This window comes from Centruroides vittatus, unplaced genomic scaffold, assembly GCF_030686945.1.
Source record: "Centruroides vittatus isolate TY-2023 unplaced genomic scaffold, ASM3068694v2 contig_2818, whole genome shotgun sequence".
Taxonomy (NCBI): domain Eukaryota; kingdom Metazoa; phylum Arthropoda; class Arachnida; order Scorpiones; family Buthidae; genus Centruroides; species Centruroides vittatus.
The window spans coordinates 62,694-89,855 of record NW_027121792.1 but is presented as its reverse complement, the minus strand read 5'-3'; the positions used below and the strand labels follow the sequence as shown (position 1 = coordinate 89,855).

The following is a 27,162-nucleotide window of genomic DNA, read 5'->3' as shown; positions in this document are numbered from 1 at the left end:
ACTGTCCTTTTTTTTTGTTTGCTGGCCCAGGGCCTTACCTCTTGTTTTGTTCCAACAGGCACGTCTTGGAATTGTAACCCCACCCAAAGGAAAAAGGATTAGAAAGGAAAATTCTAGAAAAATTAGGACAAAAGAACAAAGAAAATAAGCCTAACTTAAATTAAAAATATACAAATATAATATTATGGCCAATGGCCACAAACATTTGTCACAACCTCCAACAGATCCTTACTGTACATTTATTGCACGCTTTCAGATAAACTTCTGATTGTCTTTTTGGAGGTCACTAGCAATTATGTTGATAATTCCTGATTTAAATTATATAACATTTTTGTTTACAAGGAAATAAAATTATTAATTCTAATTTATTTCTTAATAAATCTTTTATTATATTTTAATGTCATTTTTAGAATAAAAAATCCAAACTCAAATTGCTTTTTTTTTTGGGGTAAAAATTTTGAAAGACCTCTTAAAAAATCTAATACTTTTGTATTATATATTATCTTTGAGAGTCAGTTGAGAAAAAAAATTTATTTTTCTACTTGATTCCAAATTTGTGAAGCTTTAAATAGTAATGAAATTATTTAGTTTTAGCCATTATATATTTACATAATTTATTGTTATGTTTTTAATTTCAGCGGAATTGCATTGAATTTGCTTTGAAATCTAAACCAGTCCGTCGTTATATCCCAAAGCACAGATTGCAGTACAAAGTGTGGTGGTTTGTTACATCCCAATATTTTGAATATGCTATTTTTATTCTTATTATGGTTAACACTTTAGTATTAGCAATGAAGGTAAGTATTTACAATGTTTTTATTTTTTAATGTGTGCTAATAATAATTATATATTAATTATTTATTAAAAATAGACAAATCATTTAATATAACTTTTAATTTAATGGTTTTCTATTATTAAAAATTATTTTATATGTTAATAATGTATGTGTACAATTTATTTATCTGTTACCTTAAAACTGTTTTTTCAACAACATACCCAGAACCGATAACCAGTGTGCACAGAAACAAAATACAAATGCAAACGTTTTCAAACTCCACCAGAGTTTGAAAATGTTCAGAGTTCAGTGTCTTCATACATACCAGTGGGGTTGTGTGATCTTTTTCCTAACAAAATTATGGCATACAAGGCATTAGTTAGGAGAGCTTTTTCACATTTTTCTATTTCCCAGGCTTGTGCAGCTGAATTAATGTTTATAGAGTGCATAGCCAATGCACATGGTTACCGCAACATTGTACATGGGCTGATTAAAATTTCTCCTACTGGACACATGTAGGTTTCACCTCCATAGTGGACTTGCTGAGAGATAACCAAACCAGAACATGGAACGGGTCCCTATCACTTTTAACCCGTACTTAAGATTGTTATATTCTGAAATTGCCAAGAAAAACTGGATGCATATTGCTTTCAGGAGGTGCACAACTATTTAAATCTAATTTTACATCAATGTGCATAAATTACAAAGAGGAAATGGTTTTGTTGATGGCCTAGCAAGTGTTGATTGACATGGTTTAATCATTTGTTGTGTCTTGGTTGGGCTACTGAGTGTGCAGGTGGGACATGGGTTTTTAAACTTTTGTGCTTGTAATTTGAAAGCTTGTTTGAATTTTATATTTCAGAAAAAGCTTTTATGACATTCCATTGGATATTTGTTATAATGCCTGAAGAAGAACTCTGGTGGGGTTTGAAAACGTTTGTGTTATATTTTTGTTTTTGTGCATACCGGTTATTGGTTCTGGATACATTGTTAACTATATCCTGGTGCAATGTAGTGTTGTTTATTATTTTTTCAAATAATGAATAATGAATGTATTGAGTTGTACTGTAATATATTTTACTACTATACTATTTTACTTCAGTCCCATTCTTTTTATTATTATATATTTCTATGCTGTTGGAAGCACATTAGCATCTCTAGCATTTAGGCAACAGTTTTTCATTTTACTTTTATAAATTTCCACTTTTTCCATCTCCAATGCAATGGATAGAGTGTGCACCATTTTAATGACTTTTGCTTCTTCCCATTTTACATTCAGTTTGTGCCATAATCACTAATATTGTGTCATCTTTCTTTGTCAATGTTGTATCTATGCTTTTGCAGAGGAACACCTCCTCTGCAAAAGCATAGATACAAAATTAATGCTCTGCAAAATTAATTCATTCACCACACCAGTGAATGAATTAATTTCTTATGAAAATTTAAGAATGGACTTTAAAAGAGCGCCTAATATCTATAGCTTACTATGGAATGGTAAAGACAGCATAAAAAACAACGAGACAGATGGGGTATATAAAATACCATTTGAAAATCAACAGTTAGGAATCAAAAAAGATTATGTGGGTGTGACTAGAAGAAACCTGGCAGTACATCTGTGAGAGCATAGATGCAATGTTGACAAGGGACAAAATAACACAATATTAGCAATTATGGCACAGACTGAAGGAGCAGATGTATAATGGGAAGAGGCCAAAGTCATTAAAATGGTGCACTCTCCATTTATTGCATTGGAGATAGAAAAGGTGAAAATTTATAAAAGTAAAATGAAAAACCATTGCCTAAATGCTAGAGATGCTAATGCACTTTGAACATCATGGAAATATATGTAAGATTTATTTTCTCAATCCGAAGATGAGTTAACATTTGACTCAATATATACTACAATAATCTCTCGGCTTTCGCGACAATTAAAACCTTCCAATATGCATAAGTTACACACAATTAATATATATACTGTATACAATTAAATATATGGGCAAAACCGTCTAGAACAGTGGTTCCCAATCTTTTTTTAATTGTGACCCTTTTTAGTTTTTTAAAAATGTTCATGATCCCGCTTTCGCATCCATCATATTTGATCAATAAAACAAAAAATAAAAGGCTTGACAAAATATATTTTAGGACTTAACAATAGTGATGATATTTTTTATTAAGTATTAATTATTAATGTGATGATTGAGCTTGAATCTGCTTAACTTCGGACTATAGAACTAGTGGAAGGAACGACGAAACTAGATTGAGGCGCCTCTAGCGGCGACTCCGAGTAACAGAATCGGGGCTACAAAGAACCACTAAAAGTATGACGCGCGAAATGGCCTTGTTAATGGAGGTCTCAACTATACCCGGTTAGTTTGCCACAGTCGAATTTAACCAGGCATAAGGAGAGGTGAGGGTTCCGGCTGCCCACTGATTACATCGCATATCTCGCGTGTTGCCAAGCATAAATAAATTATTAACATTAAGGCGACCCCCAAAAAAGCTAAGGCGTTGGCTAAGCCCTTGTGGGTCGCAACCCACCGGTTGAGAACCGTTGGTCTAGAAGCTCTATCTTGACTTGTTCAGCTTTGATCTCGATCGTCGATAACCCTTGCTTTCCGTTGACCTCGTTCGTCCAGCTCGCTTCCCAGATAGTCCAAAAAAGTTCTCTTCTGTCGGCCTTATCACCTTTTATATTCTCCTCTCCCCCCTGCTAGGTTAATCGCCCCTTCTGGGTCTAACGGACAATGGAACATTTGGGAATGCATCAAACAAAGGGCATTGTCTGCGATAAGAAAAACATGGTGAAGGATCGTCACATATATAATAGAAAAAAGAATGGGACTGAAAAACCCTTAAAGCATGTTTCTTTGTAGTTAGCTTTGTTTACTATGTTTTATTTGTTTATTCATTTTATTTATTTATTTAATACACACACTTCTTTCAATTTATTTTAAAATTATTTTTGAATTTTAAAAATGTAAAATGTTTGAAAAAGATACGTTCTATTTTGGAACATTTATATAAACTGACGATGACCTATAGTAAATAGGTTGAAAATGTTTGTAAAAATAAACAAATTTTAAACTCAGCAAAAATTAGGTGTCGGTGAAACTAAAATTAAATTTTTTAAATTAAAATTTTAATATGTAATAATAATTATATACAGGGTGGGCCAGCGAAAACGAAACGGCAGAGTGTTCATGTTCGTCCAAGCAAAGCGCTCGGACAGGTCGATTTTACTCTCGAGGGGACATCTTTTGCATTAAAGTTTTTGCGATTCTGAATACAACAGACAACAAAAAATTTTAAAAACTCATTTATTTTGTATTAACTAAACAAACATTTATTTCGAAAAAATTGTTTGTTTAGTTAATATTCAAAATCGCAAAAACTTTATTGCATAAGATGTCCCCTCGAGAGTAAAATCGACCTGTCCGAGCGCTTTGCTTGGACGAACACGAACACTCTGCCGTTTCGTTTTTGCTGGCCCACCCTGTATATTAAAATGTATCAAAAATTTTTTATACATAATAAATTTTAATGTAATGCATTATTTACATTTTTAATATGTAATAAATTAATACATTATTTAATTAAATGTTTTTTCATAAATATTTTTGTTATTTAGTATTATGGTCAACCAAATGTCTACACACAAAGTCTTGATGTCATGAATATGATCTTCACTTCAGTGTTTGCCTTTGAATTTCTTTTGAAATTAATGGCTTTTCGCTTCAAGGTATTTTAAATTTAGTATTTATATTTTTAAATTATATTATCATAATTATTTATAAAACTCGTCAAACAATGTCATAAAACTAAGATTGTAGGTCAAATATTTTAGAAAATTATATTTTTACATAAATAGTGTGGATATTATTTAGAAAAAAAGAGCTTTAGTTCTATTAATGATTAAATAGTAAAAAGAAAACAAGTACATCAATGTAATTCAATCTAAATTAATCAATGCACCTTTAACAGTGCTTTGAAGTTTAAATGATGCTTATGTTTTCAATCCCATTAATGGGCCATGGTATGGGCACTTTGATCAGATGTCCATTTTGCAAAGATTGGCCAACATGGCATTGACTATCTACACCTCCAACCCCGACATCAATGTGAAATTTTTCAAAGCATGCCTCTTTTACATAGCTCTTCCAGGCAACCCTTTCTTAAACATCTTGAACAGGTGGAAATATATAAGGCCACCACAATAACACTGTTATTAATTTTTGTGATGTTGACTCCTTTCCCACAGCATGGAAGTCTTTCTTCAAACTATAAATCTTACTATTCTCTCCCTCACCTCGCCTCTGTTCGGCAATCCCCCATTTGTTGGCAGCAGGCACTACATCCTGGACTGTCCTATGCTGGACCTGCAACGCCAACACCTTAAAACTGTCATCATGCAGCATGGCCACAGCTGGCCACCCTGCCTTAGCCACTTCCTAGGTAATGAGGATATCCATAAAGTCTTCATAGACCTCATCAGTGCATACTTTAAAACCACTACTGTGCCAAACTATAGATAGCATCTGCACCGCTCCTTCTGCCTTTGGCCATAGTGCCTAACCATTTGTTAAACTATTTGTATTTGTATTATTGTTATTATTACTTATATTTTGTGTTATTGTATCTTATTTTCTCTTAATGTTTTCATTTTTCTTTTTAATATTTTGTATTGCTATTATTATTCCCTGTATTCTGATTTATTGTATCTAATTTCTTATTTATGTATCATTTTGTATCTTTGTTGTTGTATTATTATTTTCATACTTATTTTTATTTACTATATATTGATTATTATATGTTATATTTCATTTACTCTTATAGTAACACTCTGTATTTTAATATTTGTATCACTATTATTACATATTGCATTTTATTCACTTTTAGTGTATTATTTGAATTTTAATATTGGTATTACTACTGTTACTACTCATATTCTGATTTATTGATTGTATTTACTTGGTTGTGCCCAGTGGTACCAAGTATGCACTGTATATTATGTGTGTTAAATAAAATAATGATGATGATGAAAATGATAATGTCCTCTCCCTCACCTTTCGTCTTATATCATCTCCCCTCTGTTCGGCAATTCCCCCATTTGTTTCAGCATTTGGGGATTAGTTTGCCTGATGATATCTGTTCAACACAAGTAAAAACATTTGCACTTTTTATAAAAATTTGCTGTAATATTTTTAGTTATATCTCATGTATCTTTAATAATAAAATTAAAGATATAGTTTATGAATTTATTTTGTAATGTTTTATTTTTTATGATCAAATGTTTATTGTTATATATTCATTTTTTTATTTATCTCATATTTATTTTTTAACGTAATTTTGAGCAGTTGGAATCTAACATAATTTATTTGATCACTAAATACTTAGACAAAACAATTTTTATTAATGTTACAAAAAAATATACTTAAAAAAGTTTTTTTTTTTGGTAATTTTCTTTATTGAAGATATTATGTACTTATGCTGTATGAATAATTGTTAATCCAGAACCTATAATCTGTAATGTCTGGTAATCTAGGATTGGTCACTAATAATCTAACCTACTATTAGTACTGTACATGAACCAGAACTCATTTGAACATACATACTAAAACTCCAGGCAATAACATGTTCATCAATGTTTTTGCAAGTTTTCAATCAATTTTAACACACTATAGTCATGTATCATCTTCAGACTAATTAAAGAGCATATATAAAGAAATCAAAAGCATAGAGCACCATGTTCTGGTAAAAATGTACAGCAATGTTTGCAATGTTTAGGCTACAGTACATATAACTTACCAGATTTTGCAAAATTATAAAAATGTCCAGTAATCTGGCATTTTTAATAATCAATACCATTTGATTCAAGGTGCTGAATTAACAAACTTTTACTGTAATTAATTTTAAATATTACAGTTTTAATCTTTATTGAAAATTTAATAATTATTAATTTTTAAATATATAATAATTTTATTATATTTGACAGAATTATTTTGGTGATGCTTGGAATGTATTTGATTTCATCATTGTTCTTGGTAGCTTTATTGATATTGTTTATTCTGAAGTCAATGTAAGTAAAGAGGATAAAGTTTTCTTTGTACATTTGTTAAAATTAAAACATTTTAATAACTGGAACATTTAATATTTCAGCCAGGAACAAATATTATTAGTATCAACTTTTTTCGTCTATTTCGTGTGATGCGTCTCATAAAACTTTTGAGTAAAGGAGAAGGCATTCGCACATTATTATGGACATTCATCAAATCATTTCAAGTAAATTTATATGAAATATTTGGATTATTTATTTACATTGTTCTCAATATAGATATTTCTGAAATTATATGAAATCTGTTTTTTAATAGAATTTTATGTAAATATTTTTCACTTTTACTAACTTTTTTAAGTCTTAATCAAATAATTTATAAATAAAAGATTCTTTCATAAAAGTTAATAGCACACAATAGATATTTTACTTTACATAATATAAATCAGGTTGTAAAGATGTAATTTAGACATTTTGAAAAAACTTCATTCAACAATGATTATAGTTCAGTCTGGTAAGTAATATCAATCACATCTTGCCATCTTTGCTGCAAACTTTCAATCTCATGTGCATAGAATGACTGGAATTTTTCTTTGAAGAAAGTATTAAGCATTGGGTAGTGTTATTGAACCATATATTGGTAATATGGTTCTGCAGGGTGCAAAACAGATAGTAGTCAGTTGGTGCCGAGTCTGACTGTAAGGTGGATGAGGCAGAATCTCTCAGTTCAGAATTGCTAGCTTTTTTAAAGTCATCTTTGTTCTATGTACTAGTGTGTTGTTATGACATTATCAGACTCAATTTTTGGACAAAGTTTTTTAGTGCTCAAACAGTCCAGTTGTTTACTGTAGAGTTCTTTCATGACAGTGATGTTCGTTGGAAACAGCTTCATCACGATGATGCCAAACAATGCAGATGATTACCTTCTTCTGCATTATTGGCCTTTGATACTTGCAACAGCTGGTTGATCTTTGTTCACCTGTGAATGCTTTAACAAACTCTTTGCAGATGAGATCACAAGCCTTTGTTGCATTGTGGCCACTTTTGAAGTGATAGAGCAACAGAATATGAATGTGTTCTTTCAAAAGTTTCATATTGTCAGACATTGGTAGTATGTTTATTTCCAATGAAACATGTGATGAAATGCTCTGTTACTCTACTTATATACCCACATCAAATGTTCCATTTTTTTTGGTTGTTTCTAGAAAAATATCAAAATGTCTAAATTGTTATGTAAAATTGTTTAAAATGATCAGAAAAGATCATGAATTTACAAGAATAAAAGAATAAGTTGTTAGTGTATTATTTCTTATGATATTATTTTTCATTTTTATTCCAAATGTTTTCGTATACTTCTCTTTTATAATTATTTTAACTTATTTAATTATTTATATTTCGTTGATTTAAAATATTAATTTTAATTAATTGTAATGAGAACTAATAATTTGATGGCTGGGTGATCACATTCTTAAAGCATCAGCCAACTATTCTTGGGAACCCAAAATCAAATCTAAGCAAATCAACCCAAAAATTTTTTATGAGTCTGCTGGTAGAAAAAGATGAAAAACCTGTCAATTTTTAATTTTAAAATTATAAGATAGTTAATTGGAAATTACTATTGATCTCACAAAACAAAACCTTAAGTACTGGTCTAACTATTTTTAATCTGGTAATGTTTTTGAATGTGATTAAAAATAGTAGTTCTTAAATTTAAGATGTTGTTTTGTAAGGTATCTTATTTAATGTGATTTTAATGTAATTTTTATATACATAAACATCCCAAAGACCAATGTATTAATACTAAACCAGATGATCACTGTAATTAATCAGATTTTTTGCTGCAACTAATAATTTGAAATTAAGTAATTTGATTTTACAGGTGGACGTTAGGTGCTATCTTTTATCGAAATTAATAATTATAATAATTTAATATTTATTAATAGTATAGAATAGTTTGGAAGAAAAGAATCTGTTCAGAACAAGACATACATAGATAAAATAATGCAAAAGTTTAAGCATATAAAAGTTCAAATTCTGTGAAATTAATCAATACTACAGAGTTTTTCAGAAAATGTAAATACATGTGATTGAATTACAAATACATGCTATAATTTTGTCATGAAATTAGTTTAAGTCAAAATGAATTAAATTACATAAACATAGACTCTGTGGGGAAATACTCGATCTTTAGAGTATTCCCCATGCAGGAACAAAACAAAAAGTAACTTCAAAGAAATAAATCACACACTCTATGACTCCAATGCAAGGAACTTAGAGTTTTTTTTAGTCCTTCCAATCACTACTCTGTCCCTTCGCTATAACAGACACCAAAACAAAAGAAACAACACACACAAAAAAAACAATCTTGCGACTCTATCGTCTACACGTTCTCTCTCCATTCTTTCTTTCGAAAAAAGTCCTTCTTCTTCCGTTGAGCATGCGCGATCTCCCTCTCTCTCTTTTTTTTTCTTCCGAAAACGCGGCCCATCCTTTCTTTACCCTGCGGCCCACCCAAGGATCACGCAATAGAACACGTGGTCTTTGGACCACATATCTCTCCTTCTCCCATTAACTTTTACAACAAGAAGCTTTTACGCTATGAGGGCCTGTCCCTCCTTTACACCATGAACCACCCAAGGGGTTGGTTACGAGCCGGTTAGGCAACAGAACACGTGGTCTTCAGACCACAACTCTTATTTGGATATTAGTTGTGTCAAAATATCAGTACAGCTGACTAATTATTTTAATATAGTAATATTAAAATTATGTCTTTATTTATTTATTTATGAAAAATATTTAAAATTAATGCTTTATTTTTTAATAGTATTCTGTTCACTAAAGTATTAAATTTTCATTATAAATTAAATTGTCACAAAATAAAGATTAAAATAATTCTTACTTTCAATTCTACATAAAAAGGGATTACAAAAGTCATATTTAATAATAGAGAATATATTTGCAGTAGGTTACAGATGACATAACAAATTTTAAAATTAAGTTCAATATTACTTAAATTCAACTTAATTTATCAACTATACTGTTATAGTATAGGATTTGATAAAAGAAAGAAAACATTTTTATTCCATCGAAAAGTATGTTGTCATATACTATTTTTATTAAGCTGTCTTAACACTTATACTAAAAATAAATAACTATTTAAAGAACCTAATTATGCATTATTTTAAGTTTTAAAATTATTTTTTAACTTTCTAGTTCTACATTTTTTCTAAAAATTGCAACATTTATCCCTGTAAATGTGTCTTCTTTTATTATATACTAAATAAGATGTGAAACTACTAGTCCAATTAAAATAAATTTTGATTGTTAAAAAAGGCTAAATTTATATTTAGCCTTTTAATCTATATATATATATATATATATATAATCGAGACAAGTTGATAATAATAATAATAATCAGCACAGAGCCCAAACAGTTAGGAGTTGAAATATGAAATTTGGTACACAGTTAGGGTACGTCACAAGAATGCACACTAAGAAGGGATTTTTCGAAATTCCTCCTCACGGGGGAGAAGGACAGGATTAAGTCTTAACACTTCCATCAACAATGGAAGTGTTGAAGAGAAAGCGACATGCAAGACGCAGATGCAGTTTTTTTCGTTTTTGCGGGAAATAGAACATATTTTTAGACCCATCTAAAAATTCTCTAATTAGTCTGGAAACAGGGGAACCCAATTATTGCATTCTGTGAAAATGGATAAGGTTGACTACAACGTAACAATTTTAATCTTCGCTATCGTTACTTTTGCCGAGTAACACCGGGCCTATCTGCTAGTAACAATATAATTTTCATTAAACTTTTATACAGTTTTGTGTAGAAAAGAAATAATATAATTTAATACTGCAGTAAAACCAGAGAAAGTCAGAATTACACAGGACATACTTTCTCTATATGGAAATTTGCCTTAATTCATAATTTATGAACTTTTGTATATATTTAATGTATTTATTTCATACTTATGTAAACTTTTTTTGTTGTAAAGTTACTGTTATATGTTTGAATTTGAAAACACGTTAAATTTATTTTTTTGAACTTGCTCCATCAATTAAAATTCTTGATGATGATCTATAAATCAGAATGAAAAGGTTTGAGGAAAAATTAAGATTGCTGTTATATTTATGTAATCATTTACCATATTTACTCACATATAAGACGATCTTGCATATAGGACGAGGTTGATTATAGAGATCAAAATAAAGAAAATTAAATTTATTAATGCAATTCTAATTTTCTTTCATTTAATCACAAATAAAATATTACCAAATGCATATATTAAGGTAAACAACTATGTTTACTTTAATACATGATGAATGGAAAACAAAACCAAAATAATATAATATGCATGGCCAAAAAAGTATATTTTTAATGGTTCAGAATGTGCTAATATTCATTAAAAATAACAATTTAACTAATATGAAATAACTACATTCATAATCATTGCTAAGCGACCTGCATTTCATTAATAATTTTATAAATAACGTAGAACTATTTTCTGCGTATGAATGAAATGCAATGCAGTTTTAATTGATGAACGTAGGATTAATCCAATAAACAAAGGAAAGTGTATCTTAATTTGTTTACAGTAGGTGCCAACTTATGATAAATAGACTATAGACCTATAATGGTAGCACGAACTATACACGGTTCACAGAAATTATTGCAAAAATGCTTTGGGTTTTAAACCAAATAATCACAGATCTTAAAAAAATAAAATAATTTTATTTGGAACTGGGTACAAGAACTGGCACTAGTACAATGCACGTGGTAAGAATGAACTTGAAGTGGAGACAAAGATTATGTCGAGGATACATTAAAATATTACCAGGTTGGCCACAATGCAAAGAATCCTTCGCTTGCACATATAGGACAACCGAGGTTTTTGAAGCAGTGAAAAATGAATGAAAACCTTGTCTTATACACAAGTAAATACAGTATTTATTTTTAAGGAAAGTGAAGCATAATTAGTTTTTGAATAATAAGAAATTTTTAAAATATGATTATAAATGTTGCATAAAATTAATATGCTTAATTATATTATGAAATTATAAATATTTTTTTAAAACTTTTTTCAGGCACTTCCATATGTTGCACTTCTTATAGTGATGTTATTTTTTATATATGCTGTTATTGGTATGCAGGTAAGACAAAATTTGGAAATTATATTAGCTTAAATTATATCACTAATTTGAAATCTCATATCATCAAGTTAATATAGATATAGTCGTGGATGTAAATATAGCATAATTTCAATTTCTTTATGTGTTTTGTGTGTTATCCATATTACCATACATTTGCTTCTTATTTATCATTTCAAACAAAACAAATAACATTACGATGCTTTAAGTTCCTGTTACAATCAGTTGTTTTGTCTTTTTGTGACAATTACATATTAGTCTAATCTGAAAATTTTCTTATATGATAATCGAAAAATACAGGGGGAGAGGAAATACTATAACGAGAGAAATTCCTCAAATATTTGTGTGGCATAATCGTTGCCTTATCCTGTTCATCTTGTTGATTGGAGCAGAGTCCATTAGCTCTCATAATTTTTCCTTTGCACAGTTCCATCATCACTGGTTGTCTTTGTGTTTTTCCCAAAATGGCACTGAAAATGAAAGAGAGTCACTCTCTTAACAAACAAGTCAATAAATATCCTCTCCTGCTCCCCCACTGGGTTTATTGTCTCTCCAGGCAATAACTGGTAAACAAAGGCTTCTTAACTGACAATTTAATTTTATGTACAGAAATGACAAATATATTACAGTGAGACAATTGTTTGTGTAAAAATGAAATTGTAGAGGGAAGCTTTATATTTATTAAATCAGGTATTATGAACTCTTTAAAATGCTTTTAATAAATTCAGTTTTAGAATTAGCTACCAAATATTTTTATCATTTTTAAGAACTATGCATTACTTATTATTATTATTTTAATAATATGAGCAAAATTTGTTATTAATACAAAATTTTAAGCATTAAAAATATACATTTTGTCAATTAAAAGGATTTTTATTTTAAAACATCTCTAGAATTTCAGTTTATTACCATAGAAGAATCATAATATGAAATTTAAATACAAGGATGATTCAAAAAACTAAGGTAACAAGAGCTCTCCTGTACAAATTTTATTTCACTGCAGACATAGTGATACAGATTATTATGGCACTGGTACATATTATTTTTCAATATAGTCACCATGCTTGTCCAAACATTTATTCCAACGATATATCAAGGCATCAATGCCGGCAGAGAAGAAATCTGCATCAAGTCCTTTCAGTCATGCCAGGACTACTTGCTGAACTTCCATATCAGTTTGGAATTGCCTACCACCCAGATGCTTCTTCAATGGTCTGAAGAGATAGAAATCACAGGGTGTCAGGTTGGGGCTATAGGGAGGATGTTCCAGTACCTCCCACTTGAAGCACCATAACAATTCAGTTTGCTTGGTTTGCACATCTGTCCTGCCTTTATCGAATTTAGTGCACCAAACCCACACCTGTTTTTATGACATGACATTACCACCTCAACAAGTTGGTGATGAATTTCCACTGGTGAGTTGCCCTTCAGACAGAATCATACTATGCACTTTTACGTTTGATCATGTTTTTGTAAGCGCAACCATTTTCAAAATGATATTGCAAGAGTCTGAAGCAACATTTACACCATCTAACACTTGTGCAATAAAGCTATGATTTTCTGCTGCTGCTCTAATGGGAAATTCGAACAAGAGGAGGAATATGACACCCGTGAGAACTCATTACCTTACTTTTTGAATCACCCTCATATACCTTTGCCATTCTCTAAATGAAATAATTAGAAACTAAATTTGAATTATTTTTAACTAAGTCATTGTAAAATTACAAATAATTATAATTTTGTAAATATCTGTTTTATGTTGATTATGTTATTTAATAAAGGTTTTTGGAAGAATTGCTTTAAATCCTGAATCACCTATTAATAGAAACAATAATTTTCAAACTTTTCCTCAAGCAGTTCTAGTATTATTTAGGTAAGTTAATTTAAACTAACTACAATATTTTAAGAGATCAATTAGTATTTTGATTTAAAATTCAATATAATTTTAATTATTTTGCATTTAAGGTTATATCATCTCTGGATGCACAAAATTCATTATGTTAGATTATTTTTTCAATTGCTGCTTTAAATACATATAAAAAGAGAAAAATATTTTATAATGTAATTGTGATGACTTATAAGAGATTTAATATTTAAATTTCAGAAAAATTTACTGATAGCTATGAAAATTAATTGTGACTAAGAAAGATCTATAGAATTATGTTTATGAAACACAAAGCTTGGCACTATAGTTGAATAAATCTTACACAAATCTTCAGAATTTCTCTGAAAATTTGAACTTAGAGATGTAATACGATATTTTGAATATTTTTCCTTCTAATTCTACTTTTTCTTGTAACTGTTTAATTACTGAATATATAATATGAAATGTTATAGTTATTAATAAAGTCATCCATTTTAACATCTTTACATGTGAAGACATTGTAGATAAAGATATTTTAAATTATCTGCTATAGTGTCTGAATTCATCAAGACAGTTTAACAATACTTGATTCTCACTATGGTTATTCAATATTAACTAGTTTTATTTCTAATTAAAGGAGTAATTTTCTTAATTATTTTAAATTTTGTATCAGAAAATTTCTGGTTTCTCTTGCTACTGCAAATACTATTGTCTCTATTAATTCTTTTCATAAAGAATCAATAGAGCTTATGCAGACTTTAAATAGTTTACAATATAAATATATACAGGATGTTGCCTAAAAAGTGATTCAGGCTAATAGCACAGAAAGAACTGTCAGATTTATGTAAACGATGCTTGCTTTCATACATTATTGAAAACAGGCTACTCATTAGTACATCAATTACTCTTCCATATCTCCCAAGGGAGAATAAAATTTATCTAAGCTCCTATTGCACATAGAACTACAGTTCCAATTGTAAAGTTGTAATGTAGGTCAAAATTAATACATTCCACATTTTGTTCAATTAAAATTGATAAAGAGGGTGTACCACATACTTCCAAAAATTTAAAGGGTTGTGTAAGTTTGGCTTTCCTGTAGTGCTGCGCTGCTTTGTGTTTACTTCTCAAGCTTTAATTATTTTTCGATAAATAAGCTGTTAATGAAAGAAACATTTGGTTTTACTTTAGTGAAATCTAAATGTGTTCAAAATGTATTAGAACAAATGAAAAAGAATAAAACTATTAAACTATTAAAACCAAACTATTAAAAAGCCAAGAATGTTTGTCTATGTTTAATCTTTGGCTAGTTTAAAAATAAGGTTACTTTTATGTTATTCAAAAACTATTTTTGGATTTTATTTTCTGCTTCATTCCTTGATATGGATATTTGCAATATTAATAAAATATGGATAAAATCTATTAGACTAATAATCTTTTTACATTAATAATAATTCCTTAATAGAAAATATATTTTGATAGATCTGCAACAGGTGAAGCCTGGCAAGAAATAATGATGGCTTGTACCAATAAACAAAATGCTAAATGTGATAGCAGATCTGATGATACAGAACCATGCGGTTCAGAATTTGCACTTCCTTATTTTATTTCATTTTATATTCTTTGTTCTTTTTTGGTAAGTTTTGATCGTCATTAAATTGTGAGAATGTAATATATAATTATTTTAACAAATATAAATTGAACAATTTTTGTTATAGGTAATTAACCTTTTCGTTGCCGTCATTATGGATAATTTTGATTATTTAACCCGTGATTGGTCAATATTAGGTCCTCACCATCTTGATGAATTTGTTCGCTTATGGTCAGAATATGATCCTGATGCAAAGTGAGTTCATTATTTTGTTGAATGATTTTTTAAAATATTTATTTATTTGTTTACTTATTTATAAATATACATATGAGAATGTTCTCATATTATTAAAATATATATACAGGATATAGATAAAAATATTGCATCTGCTATACATTAGCTAAAAACAAACACATGAGAGTATAGATAATTGTTTAATTGGCTATTCAATGGTGTAAGTTTCCATGCACTCCTAAACCCCTTTTCATGGGGCCAAATCATATCTTGTTCCTATGAAAGATAACAGCACAGTTTAAATTACAGACTTTTAGAGTTTCTCAAAATTATACAAAATGTGTTTTGACCAGATAAAAAAAAAAATGGAGAAGCAGCTGGATACTGTCAAAAAATAATAGGTAGAGGACCTGTCTGAGACTTTTCTACATGATCTTGATCATATGAAGCTACTCTAACAGTGGTTTTTTGCATCTTGAAAATGGACTAGAAAATCCAAAAGTACTAATATTTTAGAAGAAATTTTGCTAATAGAAATCACTTCTGTGGGTGTGAGATAAACAAACATTTATTTATAAACAATATCTAAGTTTCTACATTGAATGTTTGTTTTAATCTGTTTATCTCACATCCAGAAAACTGATTTATATTTCTAAGAAATATATAAATTTCAAGTTAATTCAAAGAATCAAGTTCTACTATATCACTTTATGATAGAATGTACTTGATTTACAGTAGAGCATCGATTATCCGACTCAATTGGGGTCTGGGGTTGGTCAGATAATTGAAAAAACGGATAACCGAAAAGTATGAAAAAATTACTTTAGTAGGGTAGATGTACCAGTTTTGGCCAGTGTACCAGTTCTGGTCAGAAAACAAATTTAACTTAAAAATATAATCACCACATATTCAAATCTGTCCAATGAAACAAACTTTTATTGTTAACTGTTCACACAGTTAACAATAAAAGTTTCTTTCATTTGTGATTATATTTTTAAGTTAAATTTGTTTTCTGGCCAGAACTGGTACTACACTGGCCAAAACTGGTACATCTACCCTAGTAATATATCCCATGTATTTAGTATATTAGTGTTATAGTAAAAACCTGTTTTTAGTTAAAATGCGTTTTAACTAGTTGAAACTAGTTTTTACTGGATGTCATTGTTAAAACCCATTTTGTCTAGTTAAAACTAGAATTTACTGCTGTACATGTTTTGATTTTAGATAAAACTAGTTTTAACTTTTAACATTAGTTAAAACTAATTTTAGCTACATAAATATGTTTGGGGGAAATAAATAAAGTGATGATTGGGATTAAAACATTTGTATTATTTAATATGATATTTATTGAAAATATTGGTCACACATCTGTGTTATTAACATTAATTAACCCTTTGTCCCCGAAGGCACCGATCGGTCGGTACCCTGGCTTTTTAAGCAAAACTTCGAGGGTATCGATTCATCGTTACTTTAGTAAATATCGATTTTTGTAAAATTTATTAACAACAGATATAATCTCGTTCGATACAAAGTGAATAAAGGATAATAATTCATTATATTAGTTGATAGCAGTATAAAATTTTGATTTCAAACAAATGTTTGATATAATGTGCGATAATTTCACAACAAATAAACATACATGCATAAGTGTTATATTGAATTGTACAAAACAATATTCTACCTCTTTCTGGCTCAGTGCCAGCAAACAACTATGTAACTAGACAATGTTAATTTTCACAAAATCTTACAAATTATCAAGGTTATGTGTCAGTTCTGATATATATTATTTTTTTTCTAATAAAATGTATTAAAAAATATCGTATTTAAAACTAAAGATATTAATAAATGTAAGTGGTTTTTTCATATAGATATAATGATAATTTGATTTTTGGTAAATTTTTAAAATAATATTGCCCGACTGACCTATATTGCCTTAGGAGGGATCGCAAAATAAACATAAACAAGATGTCGGGGGAGAAAGGTTAAAGCGATACAAAATTCGTCATACACTATAGGAACGTGTTAGCTGAATGACTTTGGTCGAAATAGTTTTTACTAAGCCATTTTGTTAAAACCTGTTTTGTCTAGTTAAAACTAGTTTTAACTCAAATTCATTTTTGACTAGCAGTAAATTCTAGTTATAACAATGACATCCAGTAAAAACTAGTTTTAACTAAAAACGGGTTTTTACTGTAACATTAGTATATTGCTATTAACCTACTTTGCGTTGAATTTTCATTAATGTTAAGCTTAACAAATTTTTTTTTTTTAAATAATCATCGTCGCTATCGTATCGTTAAAAATTATTTCTTTATTTTGCACAAAATAAATACAACAATAAACAATCTTCTTTACACACCGGGATTCAATACAAAAACACACTTACGTAAGAACCAGATGACCAGAGTGGTTGATATTAGGGTCGCTAACGTTACACTAGCACAGCCTGCATTATCCTCACTACCAACCACCCGGAACATCTCAAATTATTGGAAGCTATGGAAATATACAGAGCAGGATGTAACACCACGTGCATCAATTTTAAAGAAGAGTTGGCCCTTTCAGCAGTGTGGCAGATCCTGCTAGAAGATAATTTTTTAAAAATTAACATCAACATCTTTTTGAAGCGCATGCGTGGGCACAGACCGGCAATTGTTTCGTTTAAAAATATGTTGGAACATTTACACGTGGCAGAATTCGAAACACGGTTCTTTCCAAAAGGAAAATATATTCGAAATTCAACGTACGGCTTATATTTATTACTACAAAGCCTGAAGAAGAGCCCAGAGGGGCTACGAAAACGTTAGTGACCCTAATATCAACCACTCTGGTTATCTGGTTCTTACATAAGTGTGTTTTTGTACAACAATAAAGAAAAAAAAATAGAAAATTAAGCCTGGTTTAAATACTGGCCTCCCTTTCATGGTCGAGTCAGTGTTATCAGCTAAAACACACAAAAATTTAACAAAAAATATTAAAGTAACCAAGACATAACCAAATATTGTAGCGCCACATCACTAGCAGACATTTGAATTTGCCGACTAGAACGCGGTCAGTTAACCAATGTGATGGTTGGTCGGGGGTCGGATAATCGATGCTCTACTGTATTTCTAAAATTTTTAGAATCTGATGAAACTCATTTTGTTTTATTTTAAAAGGGATGTACAGTACAGGTGGTTTGTGCACCTTGTGTACTAAGGATGATGGAGAAATTATTTTGGTTGGATCAGTTGTGTCTAAGTTATAAAAATGAAATATATTTTAAAATAATTCTATTTTCTTAAATTATTTTGCTTTTAATAAATAAATAATCAACAGTTCTGAGAATAAAAGCAAAATAAGCTAAGATTTATGCTTTTGTGAAAAGGTTTGTTGTTTTTAAGTGATACAGTCAAAGATAGAGAAAAACTGTTATATTTTTAAAAGCAAAATAATATTTTTGAACATTTACTGTTATAATTTTAAAAAGTAATTATAAAATGATGAATAAATTTCATTTTATTTATTTTCAAATCATTTTAGAGGGAGAATAAAACATTTGGATGTTGTAACATTATTACGGAAAATATCCCCTCCTTTAGGATTTGGAAAGCTTTGCCCTCATCGAGTTGCTTGTAAAGTATGACTGTCTTTTATTTTAAAATCTATTAGAAAACAATTTTACTAAAAATGTAATATAATTATCTTATTTAAATATCTTAATAAAATTCTTATTAATGATTATATATAAATGCAAACACCATTTTATATTTTACATAAAAAACTTTAATATACAGTTCCAGTTTTGTGTTTAACAAAACACTAACACCTAATACCTAAATGCTAATTCCAACATATAATCTTTAATGTTTCAAACGTTTTTGGTCATCTTTCGGAGGCCCTCATCAGGAAAGAATGCAAAAACAGAAAAAACAGTTCTATCTGATGATAGAACTAGCATTTAGGTGTTAGTGTTTTGTTTATTTTATATTTTTATATAAAATAAAATAATTAACTATATATTTGGTGTGATGAGATATATAACTCATCATCATAGAACATAGAAATTGTGAAATTTTAAATTTAAAAGTTGTGTTGGAATTTTACATATTATATCAGATATTCCAAAAGTTTTTTGTTCTACTTTCCTCAAAATTCTGAAATCGTTCTGATATAATATAAAACATGATTATGTTAAAGTTATTGTTATTGATATGAGGAATGGCGCAATAATATATTTCATATATTTTTAAGGAAAATATATTTGATTCTTTTTTGAAAGTTTATTTTTAAAAAGTCTGAAAATTTGAAAGGCTTTTAGCCTTTCAAATTTTCAAATTGTTTACTCTGAATTTAATTTATCTAAAAATAAATTAAATTCAGAGTAAACAATAAAACAACTATTTAATAAAAAGTAAAAAAACATTACAGATGGATACTAGTCTAATCTTCACTGCTTGCCATGTCCAATCACCAGGAACAACTATTTCCATTGCAGAGACAACCTTTCTTTAGAGGCTATGCCTCTGCACAAATATGCAAAACAGTTTAAAATGTCCACAGGAGACAATCCCAACACAATTAAAAATATAATATTTCTTTGTAAAAATGGCATATTTGTGCAGAGGCATAGCCTCTAAAGAAAGGTTGTCTCTGCAATGGAAATAGTTGTTCCTGGTGATTGGATATGGCAAGCAGTGAAGATTGGACTAGTATCCATCTGTAATGTTTTTTTTACTTTTTATTAAATTGTAATTCTGCCAGCCCTTTTTACAAATAAAACAACTAGATTAATGATTAAAAATTATGTATATTTATTATTTAAAGTCAAAATTATTTTTATACTAAATTCTTAATTAAAACAACATGTATAAGATTCCTTTAAATAAAGTTGGCTTAAATAATACAATTTATTTCTAAATGAGATTAACAAATGAATTAAAAGCATATAAATTTAATCTATCTAATTTTGTCATTTGTTCTGAATTAAAAAGAAATGCAGTAAAATTTGCCTAAACAGAAAATTTCTTTAGAATAGAGTGATTTTTTTTATGTTAAATTTTACTACAAGCCAGAAACCTGTCCAATACAGAAACAGAAGTTTCGGGTATGAAGAACATAACATTACTTGAGTAATGTAGAAAATTAATACTCCATCCATAGAGAAGTCATGAAATTGCTTCCAGGTGTAGTTCTGTGGTAATACCGAAATACACAGATTGATGTGGGGCAAGACGATGAAGGGCTGTACACTAATAATTCGGGGCATGGAATACATGGAATGATTAGAAAACAACTATATATATATTCTGAGGTTCAATTACAATTGCTATCCGATCGATGGGGTATTCCGTCGCCCTTCCCACAATACACAAAAAAAAAAAGAAAACTTCATAGACTACAAACAACCTCCATGTAACAATTAATACTAAAAATTAAAATACACAAAAAGAATAACGTGCTTAATTAGGACTAATACAATCAATTACAAGGCTGACAATAGCTGATTCCTATGGGCTTCCTCTTCACCATGTGGTACACAACTCCTGTTTCCATGTGACCTTGTTGAACCTACCAGTTGTATCCCTTAAATTGGTTTTTATACATGTATCTAATGTCAACTGGAAAAATGATCGTGTTCACCTATTATAATCCTTAATGCTCTTCCAGATTCAGTACTACCATTACACTTAATACTGTCCTCGTAACGATGCAGTTGGATATCCTTCTTCACCCGATCCGTTAAGCCTTACCTACACTCCAGAACGCGGAATGGGATTCCTTCCTTAATTTTTTTCTGTTCTTCCTTGGCAAGACTACAAGACTTCCTCAGATGCCAGCAGAGGAAAGAGAAAAGATACTCTCACGTGGTGTCCCTTACATTTATACACCCCACCGCACAGACCACGTGCTAATCACATGTGAACAATAACAGATCAATCACCGACTGGTACAGATACCTTACAACATGTGATACTCATCAGCGAAATAATTTTACAGTAAAACCCAATACACGACAACAGAGTACAATCATTTACAATAACATATATATATATATATATATATTAGTGACAAATCACTACACAGATTTAAGGGCCCCATAGAGCTAACAACCTAGACTCAAGATTCTTCAGTAGCAGTGAAAGATTCTCCTCCTCTCCAGGATGCTCAACAGCCAGCAATTGCTGGACTTCAAAGATATTTATTGCCATGATGAAACTGTGACAATAAATACCTTTATGTCACAGTTTCACACTCTCTCTCAAAGTTAGTTGTGCATTTAACTCACTTCCTTTGTTTTATTTGTTTTTAATATTAATTTGGAGAATTAATTGTTAATTATGTTTGGAGTACATCACTTCTGGTTTTCTGTCTCTCAACTTCATCCTCTGTCCCTTACTGTCAGTTCCCACATGTGCAGCCACTTGTATGTTATTTGAAAGGTTCCTGTGAGCCAGAAGTCACAGGTGGTGTTACACAGCTCAGACCTCACCTGAGGGCTTGAGCTTGTCACAGAACCAACAAAGTTTTCGTAGTTAAATTTTACTAGCTGTTTGTGCCTGGCATTGCTCAGGCTTTTCAGAGGTGGAGGATTAGTGAGGTTTATTTGGGGGAGAGTGATAAAAAAATGATCTTAGTAAATAAAATGTATATTTATTAACCTGAGTATTTACAATAATGAAACTGCAAAACACAAAAAATTACTTGGGCTAAAGTTAACAGAGAAGGTGGGACCCATGGTATTTTTCTATGATTTTGAAGAATATTTGTTTTTTGTTTCTATCATTTGATAGAGAATACCATTATGTTTAAAATAGTAATTTCAAACATTCAAAAATGTGTTTGATAAGTTTCATGATGCACAGTTTAAAGCATAAAAATAAAAGAAAGGCTTTCAACAATTCAGTTCTTTATATGGCATGATATTAAATAATAAAATTAAAAACATTGAATTTTGTGTTAATCTATAAAATATTTCCATGCTTATGGTACTGTAATGCAATCAGAGTTAATGCAACATCCTTTCTCCTCCAGAATACACGACCACAAATACAACATGGCTAAGGGAAATTTTAACACAGCGCTTGCCCATTTTGCCACCAAACCTTAGGTTCTCCCCTGCTGGAATGAAGTACACTTTTACACAAGGTCTTTGACCAAAACAACTGAATCATTGGAGGCATTAGAAATCTATACAGCTGAGAAGAAAAGATGTTGCATTAACTCTGACAGCATTACAGTACCGTAAGCATGAAAATATTTTATAGATTTGTACAATATTTAATGTTTTTAATTTTATTATTTAATATCATGCCATGTAAAGAACTGAATCATTGAAAGCCTCTCTTTTATTTATTTATTTATATTTTTGCTTTAAATTGTGCATCGCGACACGTATCAAACATACTTTTGAATATTTGGAATTGCTCTTTTATCACTTGATAGAGAATGCCATTACATTTAAAAGAAACAAAAACAAAAAACAGAGGCTCTCATCAGGAAATGAAACTAAATAGTGGCCAAAAACATTAGAACTTTACAGTTATTTACTGGAAATTGCATATAGATGTTAGTTTCACAATCTTTGTCCAACTTCATTCAGTTGTACTGGATTTCTTTTCCATTTTTGTAAATCACAAACTACTTCCAACATAGTCTTGAATTTTTGAACCACCTGTATACATGTTAATTGTGTTATCTTTAAATGGTGACTGACTCTCAGCTGCTCAAACAATTGCTCTGTCTTCTCATTCTGTCATCACTCTAGACTGTCCACTGTCTGATTTTCTTTGGACTTTGCCATTCAAGACCTATTCATGCAGTGACGGATTTAGCACTTGAGAGGCGCTGGGTGCAATTCAATTTTGAGGCCCCGGCTAAATATTTTCACTACCCCCTACACCCTACAGTGTGCATTACACGCACAGGTTTTTTACTCTGGAAGGCACTATACCGGTGGTTCAAAAAAAGTGAAACAGGGAAATAACATTGAAAATTAACCAATATAAAATTACAACTGCCTGGCTGTATTTAAAAGGTTACTGATGTTCGAATTGTATTAATTATGAAAAGTGAAACATATTGGTACAAGAAATATTAAGTTTCAATAGGTATAAATGTTAAAAACAAAAAAAAAATCGAGTAATCCATAGATATAAAACATAATTTATTTTTAAATTTACTGCTGACTTGTGTTTATCTTGTAGTCATCTAAAGGAATTGTCATCTGGAGAGGTTTCACTATATTTTTAAAACCTATAGCATTTAAAATTAAATGATTTCAATAAATCTTTAATTTAATTGACTTCAAATGTGTTGATGAATCTATTCTTATTTTTTGGATCAATTGAATATGTCAAATTATATTTCTACAAGAGAATAAAAGTTGATCCAAAATTTTAATTATTTTTTTTAAATTGTTTTATTTGCATTTTGTTAATATCATATATTACATTGTTATAAACATTTTTATGCATTTCTAATTCAATAAAATTGAATAATAAAAATTACTTTTCTAGAGACTGGTGTCTATGAACATGCCATTAAATAGTGATGGAACCGTCATGTTTAATGCTACATTGTTTGCTTTAGTAAGAACATCTCTTCGCATTAAGACAGAAGGTGCTTTTATAAAATATATATTAATAAATAAATAAATTATATAATCAAAAATTTAATATAAATGTTAAAACTGTTCATATTGTTTGTATATTTTTGTCATAAATAATTGTAGATAGATAGTCCTTTTAAATTTATTAAATTGTTTTGCTGTAAATAACACAAAATACATTTTTCTCTCAGAATATTATAAAATATACATTTACAAATAGTGCATGTCTATTAATTTATTCATAAAAATATTGTTTAAATTTGTGTTTGGTCTATCTTATAAATAACGGAAAAAATGAAGCCTTACACTATGAAACATTATTCTAAATTTAATTTAATATAATTTTAATTTTTATGATGTAAAAATCTTCAATCAAATTTGAACATTGCATTAGTTTTATCTTTTTATAAATATCTTAAATCAAGTATTTTAAAAATAAAATTAGTTTGTTTTTTAAACACTGTGTAATGTAATTAATCAATCACTTGACATTCCTTCATCTTTTTATTTCCAATTCAGTTGAATAAAATTAGTTTTTAAATCACATTATATATATATATATATATATTGCTGATTTGAAAGTATATAAATTTATGAATGTTGTATTTAATAGGAAATATTGATGAAGCTAATGAAGAATTGAGAGCCGTTATAAAAAGGATATGGAAGCGAACAAGTCAAAAACTTTTAGATCAAGTGGTGCCACCTGCAGGAGGTACAGTTGGAATAATTGTCTCTCAATGGGTAAATTCTCTAATGATACATTTTGTGATAATTTCATAAGAAGTGGTAATGTAATTAACATGGGATCTAAATCTCTTAAAACAATTGGGATTATTTAAATTAAACTTTTAAGGGCTAAATATTTGTAATACAAACAATATGGGTATTAAACATTTGAAATCGGAACATAACTATTTTATTTTGTCCTTCAATATTATAATTGTTAATTAAAATAACATTTATTTCAATTTTAAATGTCTTAAATCTCTATTCGATTTTGTTACAACTCATCAAAATCTTTTTATGTGAATTGACAATTTGTCCTATTTATTATATTCAGTATAACATAACATAAAAACATAAAGTAGACATACTTTCTTTATATGTTATGTTATGTTATACACAGTGACTTCTTAATTTATGCATTTTTAAATTATATAAATATGGTTCTAGTGTATTCTTTTCAAAGTTCAGAGGTCAGCATAAAGTAGCCTGCTATTTACCCTCTCATTTTGTTTCACTAAGACTATCAATTAATAGTCTATTGGAATGCATAATTTAGTTTTTTACTTTTGTACTTACTATTATGAAATTAATAAAAATATGTTTCAGTAGAAGTAACTTAGCCAGGATGCAAGAGTTAATATATTTTTTAAAAACTAAATTTTTAAACGCATTATATACTGTATATGCCGATTTAAAAGTGTATAAATTTATTAATGTTGTATTTAATAGGAATTATCATCATATTTTTTCAATGACCAGCACGCCAGTTATATTTTAAGCTTAAGTGCAGTTTAAAATTAATCAGATGTAACAAAACTAGTTGTTAGAAGAATGTTTTCTTTAACATTTAATTAAGTACAATAAAATAATAAAATTGTAATTTGACTGACATAAAATCAGGAAGAGAACTTTTGTTTACAAGACAAAAAAATATTTAACGACTTATTGACATTAGTAATAGTATTTGTTAGTTGATGTGCACTACACTGACTGTCTACCCTGACTAAAAAAATGAACAAAGTTATGTCATGTAAAAATGAATAAGTTTTTATTCTAAAACTGTCAACATTACATCAAAACTATGATTATATGTTTAGAAAGAAAACAAAAATGAAGAAATTAATGACATAAAAAAGCACTTTTGGCATTCCAAGAGTGTTTTATGTGTATTTTATTGTTATTTGATTCAAAAATGCAAAAATAAACATTAAATTTAAGAAACTTGCTGTAAAATATCTCAGCTTTCATTAATTAACATCTGCTTTGAGAGAAAGATGTCATTTTTAATGTGTTCTCTAGAGAGGGATCTATAATCTTACTTAAACCAGCATGCTAGTTTTTAAAATATGGAAATATCTGATTTCGTGGTCTCTCTCTCAGACAGATCGGCTGCTGGTCATTCTTCAAAAATACAGTAATAGTGCTCATAAATCTTTCATCTCATTTTTTAATGATTACTTTTATTACAGGCAAATTAAAATTGTGCAAGGCATTCTGAAATATAACTGTTACACAAATTAAGAAGTCATTGTCTATGATACTAATGTCTTTGTGTAATATTCAGTATCTTAGTATTTTGTTTTTCAGTGACTTTCAATCTGTAATAGATTATCATCTAGTTTCATCTGCTGCTCTCTTCCTTAATGGAATCATTTTAGCTTTTAAGAAAGTATTTCTATTAATTAACAAATTATCTTGTTTGCCATACACTGATTCTGCAGATGTCATTAGAATTAGTGTCATTTTCTGCTTCTTTAATACATTAAATATTTGATTATATTTTCTTTTACAGATATTTTAATAATCTCTTACTATAATTTCATATGGATAACCTGCAGCTTGTCTGAGTTTAAAAGTCAATTTGAAAGCAAGGGCAATTTATGAAATGGCATGTTATATGTTAATTTTTAATTGCAATTGCAAACTCATCAAACAGCTTTTCCTTTGTCTGAAATCATCATCATCTGTAGAAAATGTGAAAAACCTTTACATGCCACAGATATTAATCAACAATTGTGACTTTTTCAAAACCATCAAAGACACTTATATGCAAACCTTTTCTTTATTTCACTTCTATTTGTTTTCTGTGCATAAATCTACATATTGATATTATTATATACACCTATCTTAAAGGAAAAATTTACTGAAAAGTTATCAACTTTTCTTTATTATATATTTC

At 29.1% G+C, this 27,162-nt stretch overlaps 1 protein-coding gene across 3 annotated transcripts in view; it reads left to right on the top strand.

Annotated features, from left to right (window-relative positions):
* LOC136972132 (muscle calcium channel subunit alpha-1-like) overlaps positions 1-27,162 on the top strand; it is a 220,850-nt gene that overhangs the window by 160,471 nt on the left and 33,217 nt on the right. For all 3 annotated transcript variants that reach the window (XM_067266680.1, XM_067266679.1, XM_067266681.1), the window contains exons 29-39: positions 639-797; positions 4,404-4,514; positions 6,768-6,851; positions 6,932-7,054; positions 11,916-11,981; positions 13,760-13,851; positions 15,322-15,475; positions 15,558-15,685; positions 19,187-19,283; positions 24,163-24,265; positions 24,868-24,969. In XM_067266680.1, coding sequence (XP_067122781.1) covers positions 639-797; positions 4,404-4,514; positions 6,768-6,851; positions 6,932-7,054; positions 11,916-11,981; positions 13,760-13,851; positions 15,322-15,475; positions 15,558-15,685; positions 19,187-19,283; positions 24,163-24,265; positions 24,868-24,969 — 1,219 coding nt within the window. The remainder of the gene's footprint in view (positions 1-638; positions 798-4,403; positions 4,515-6,767; positions 6,852-6,931; positions 7,055-11,915; positions 11,982-13,759; positions 13,852-15,321; positions 15,476-15,557; positions 15,686-19,186; positions 19,284-24,162; positions 24,266-24,867; positions 24,970-27,162) is intronic.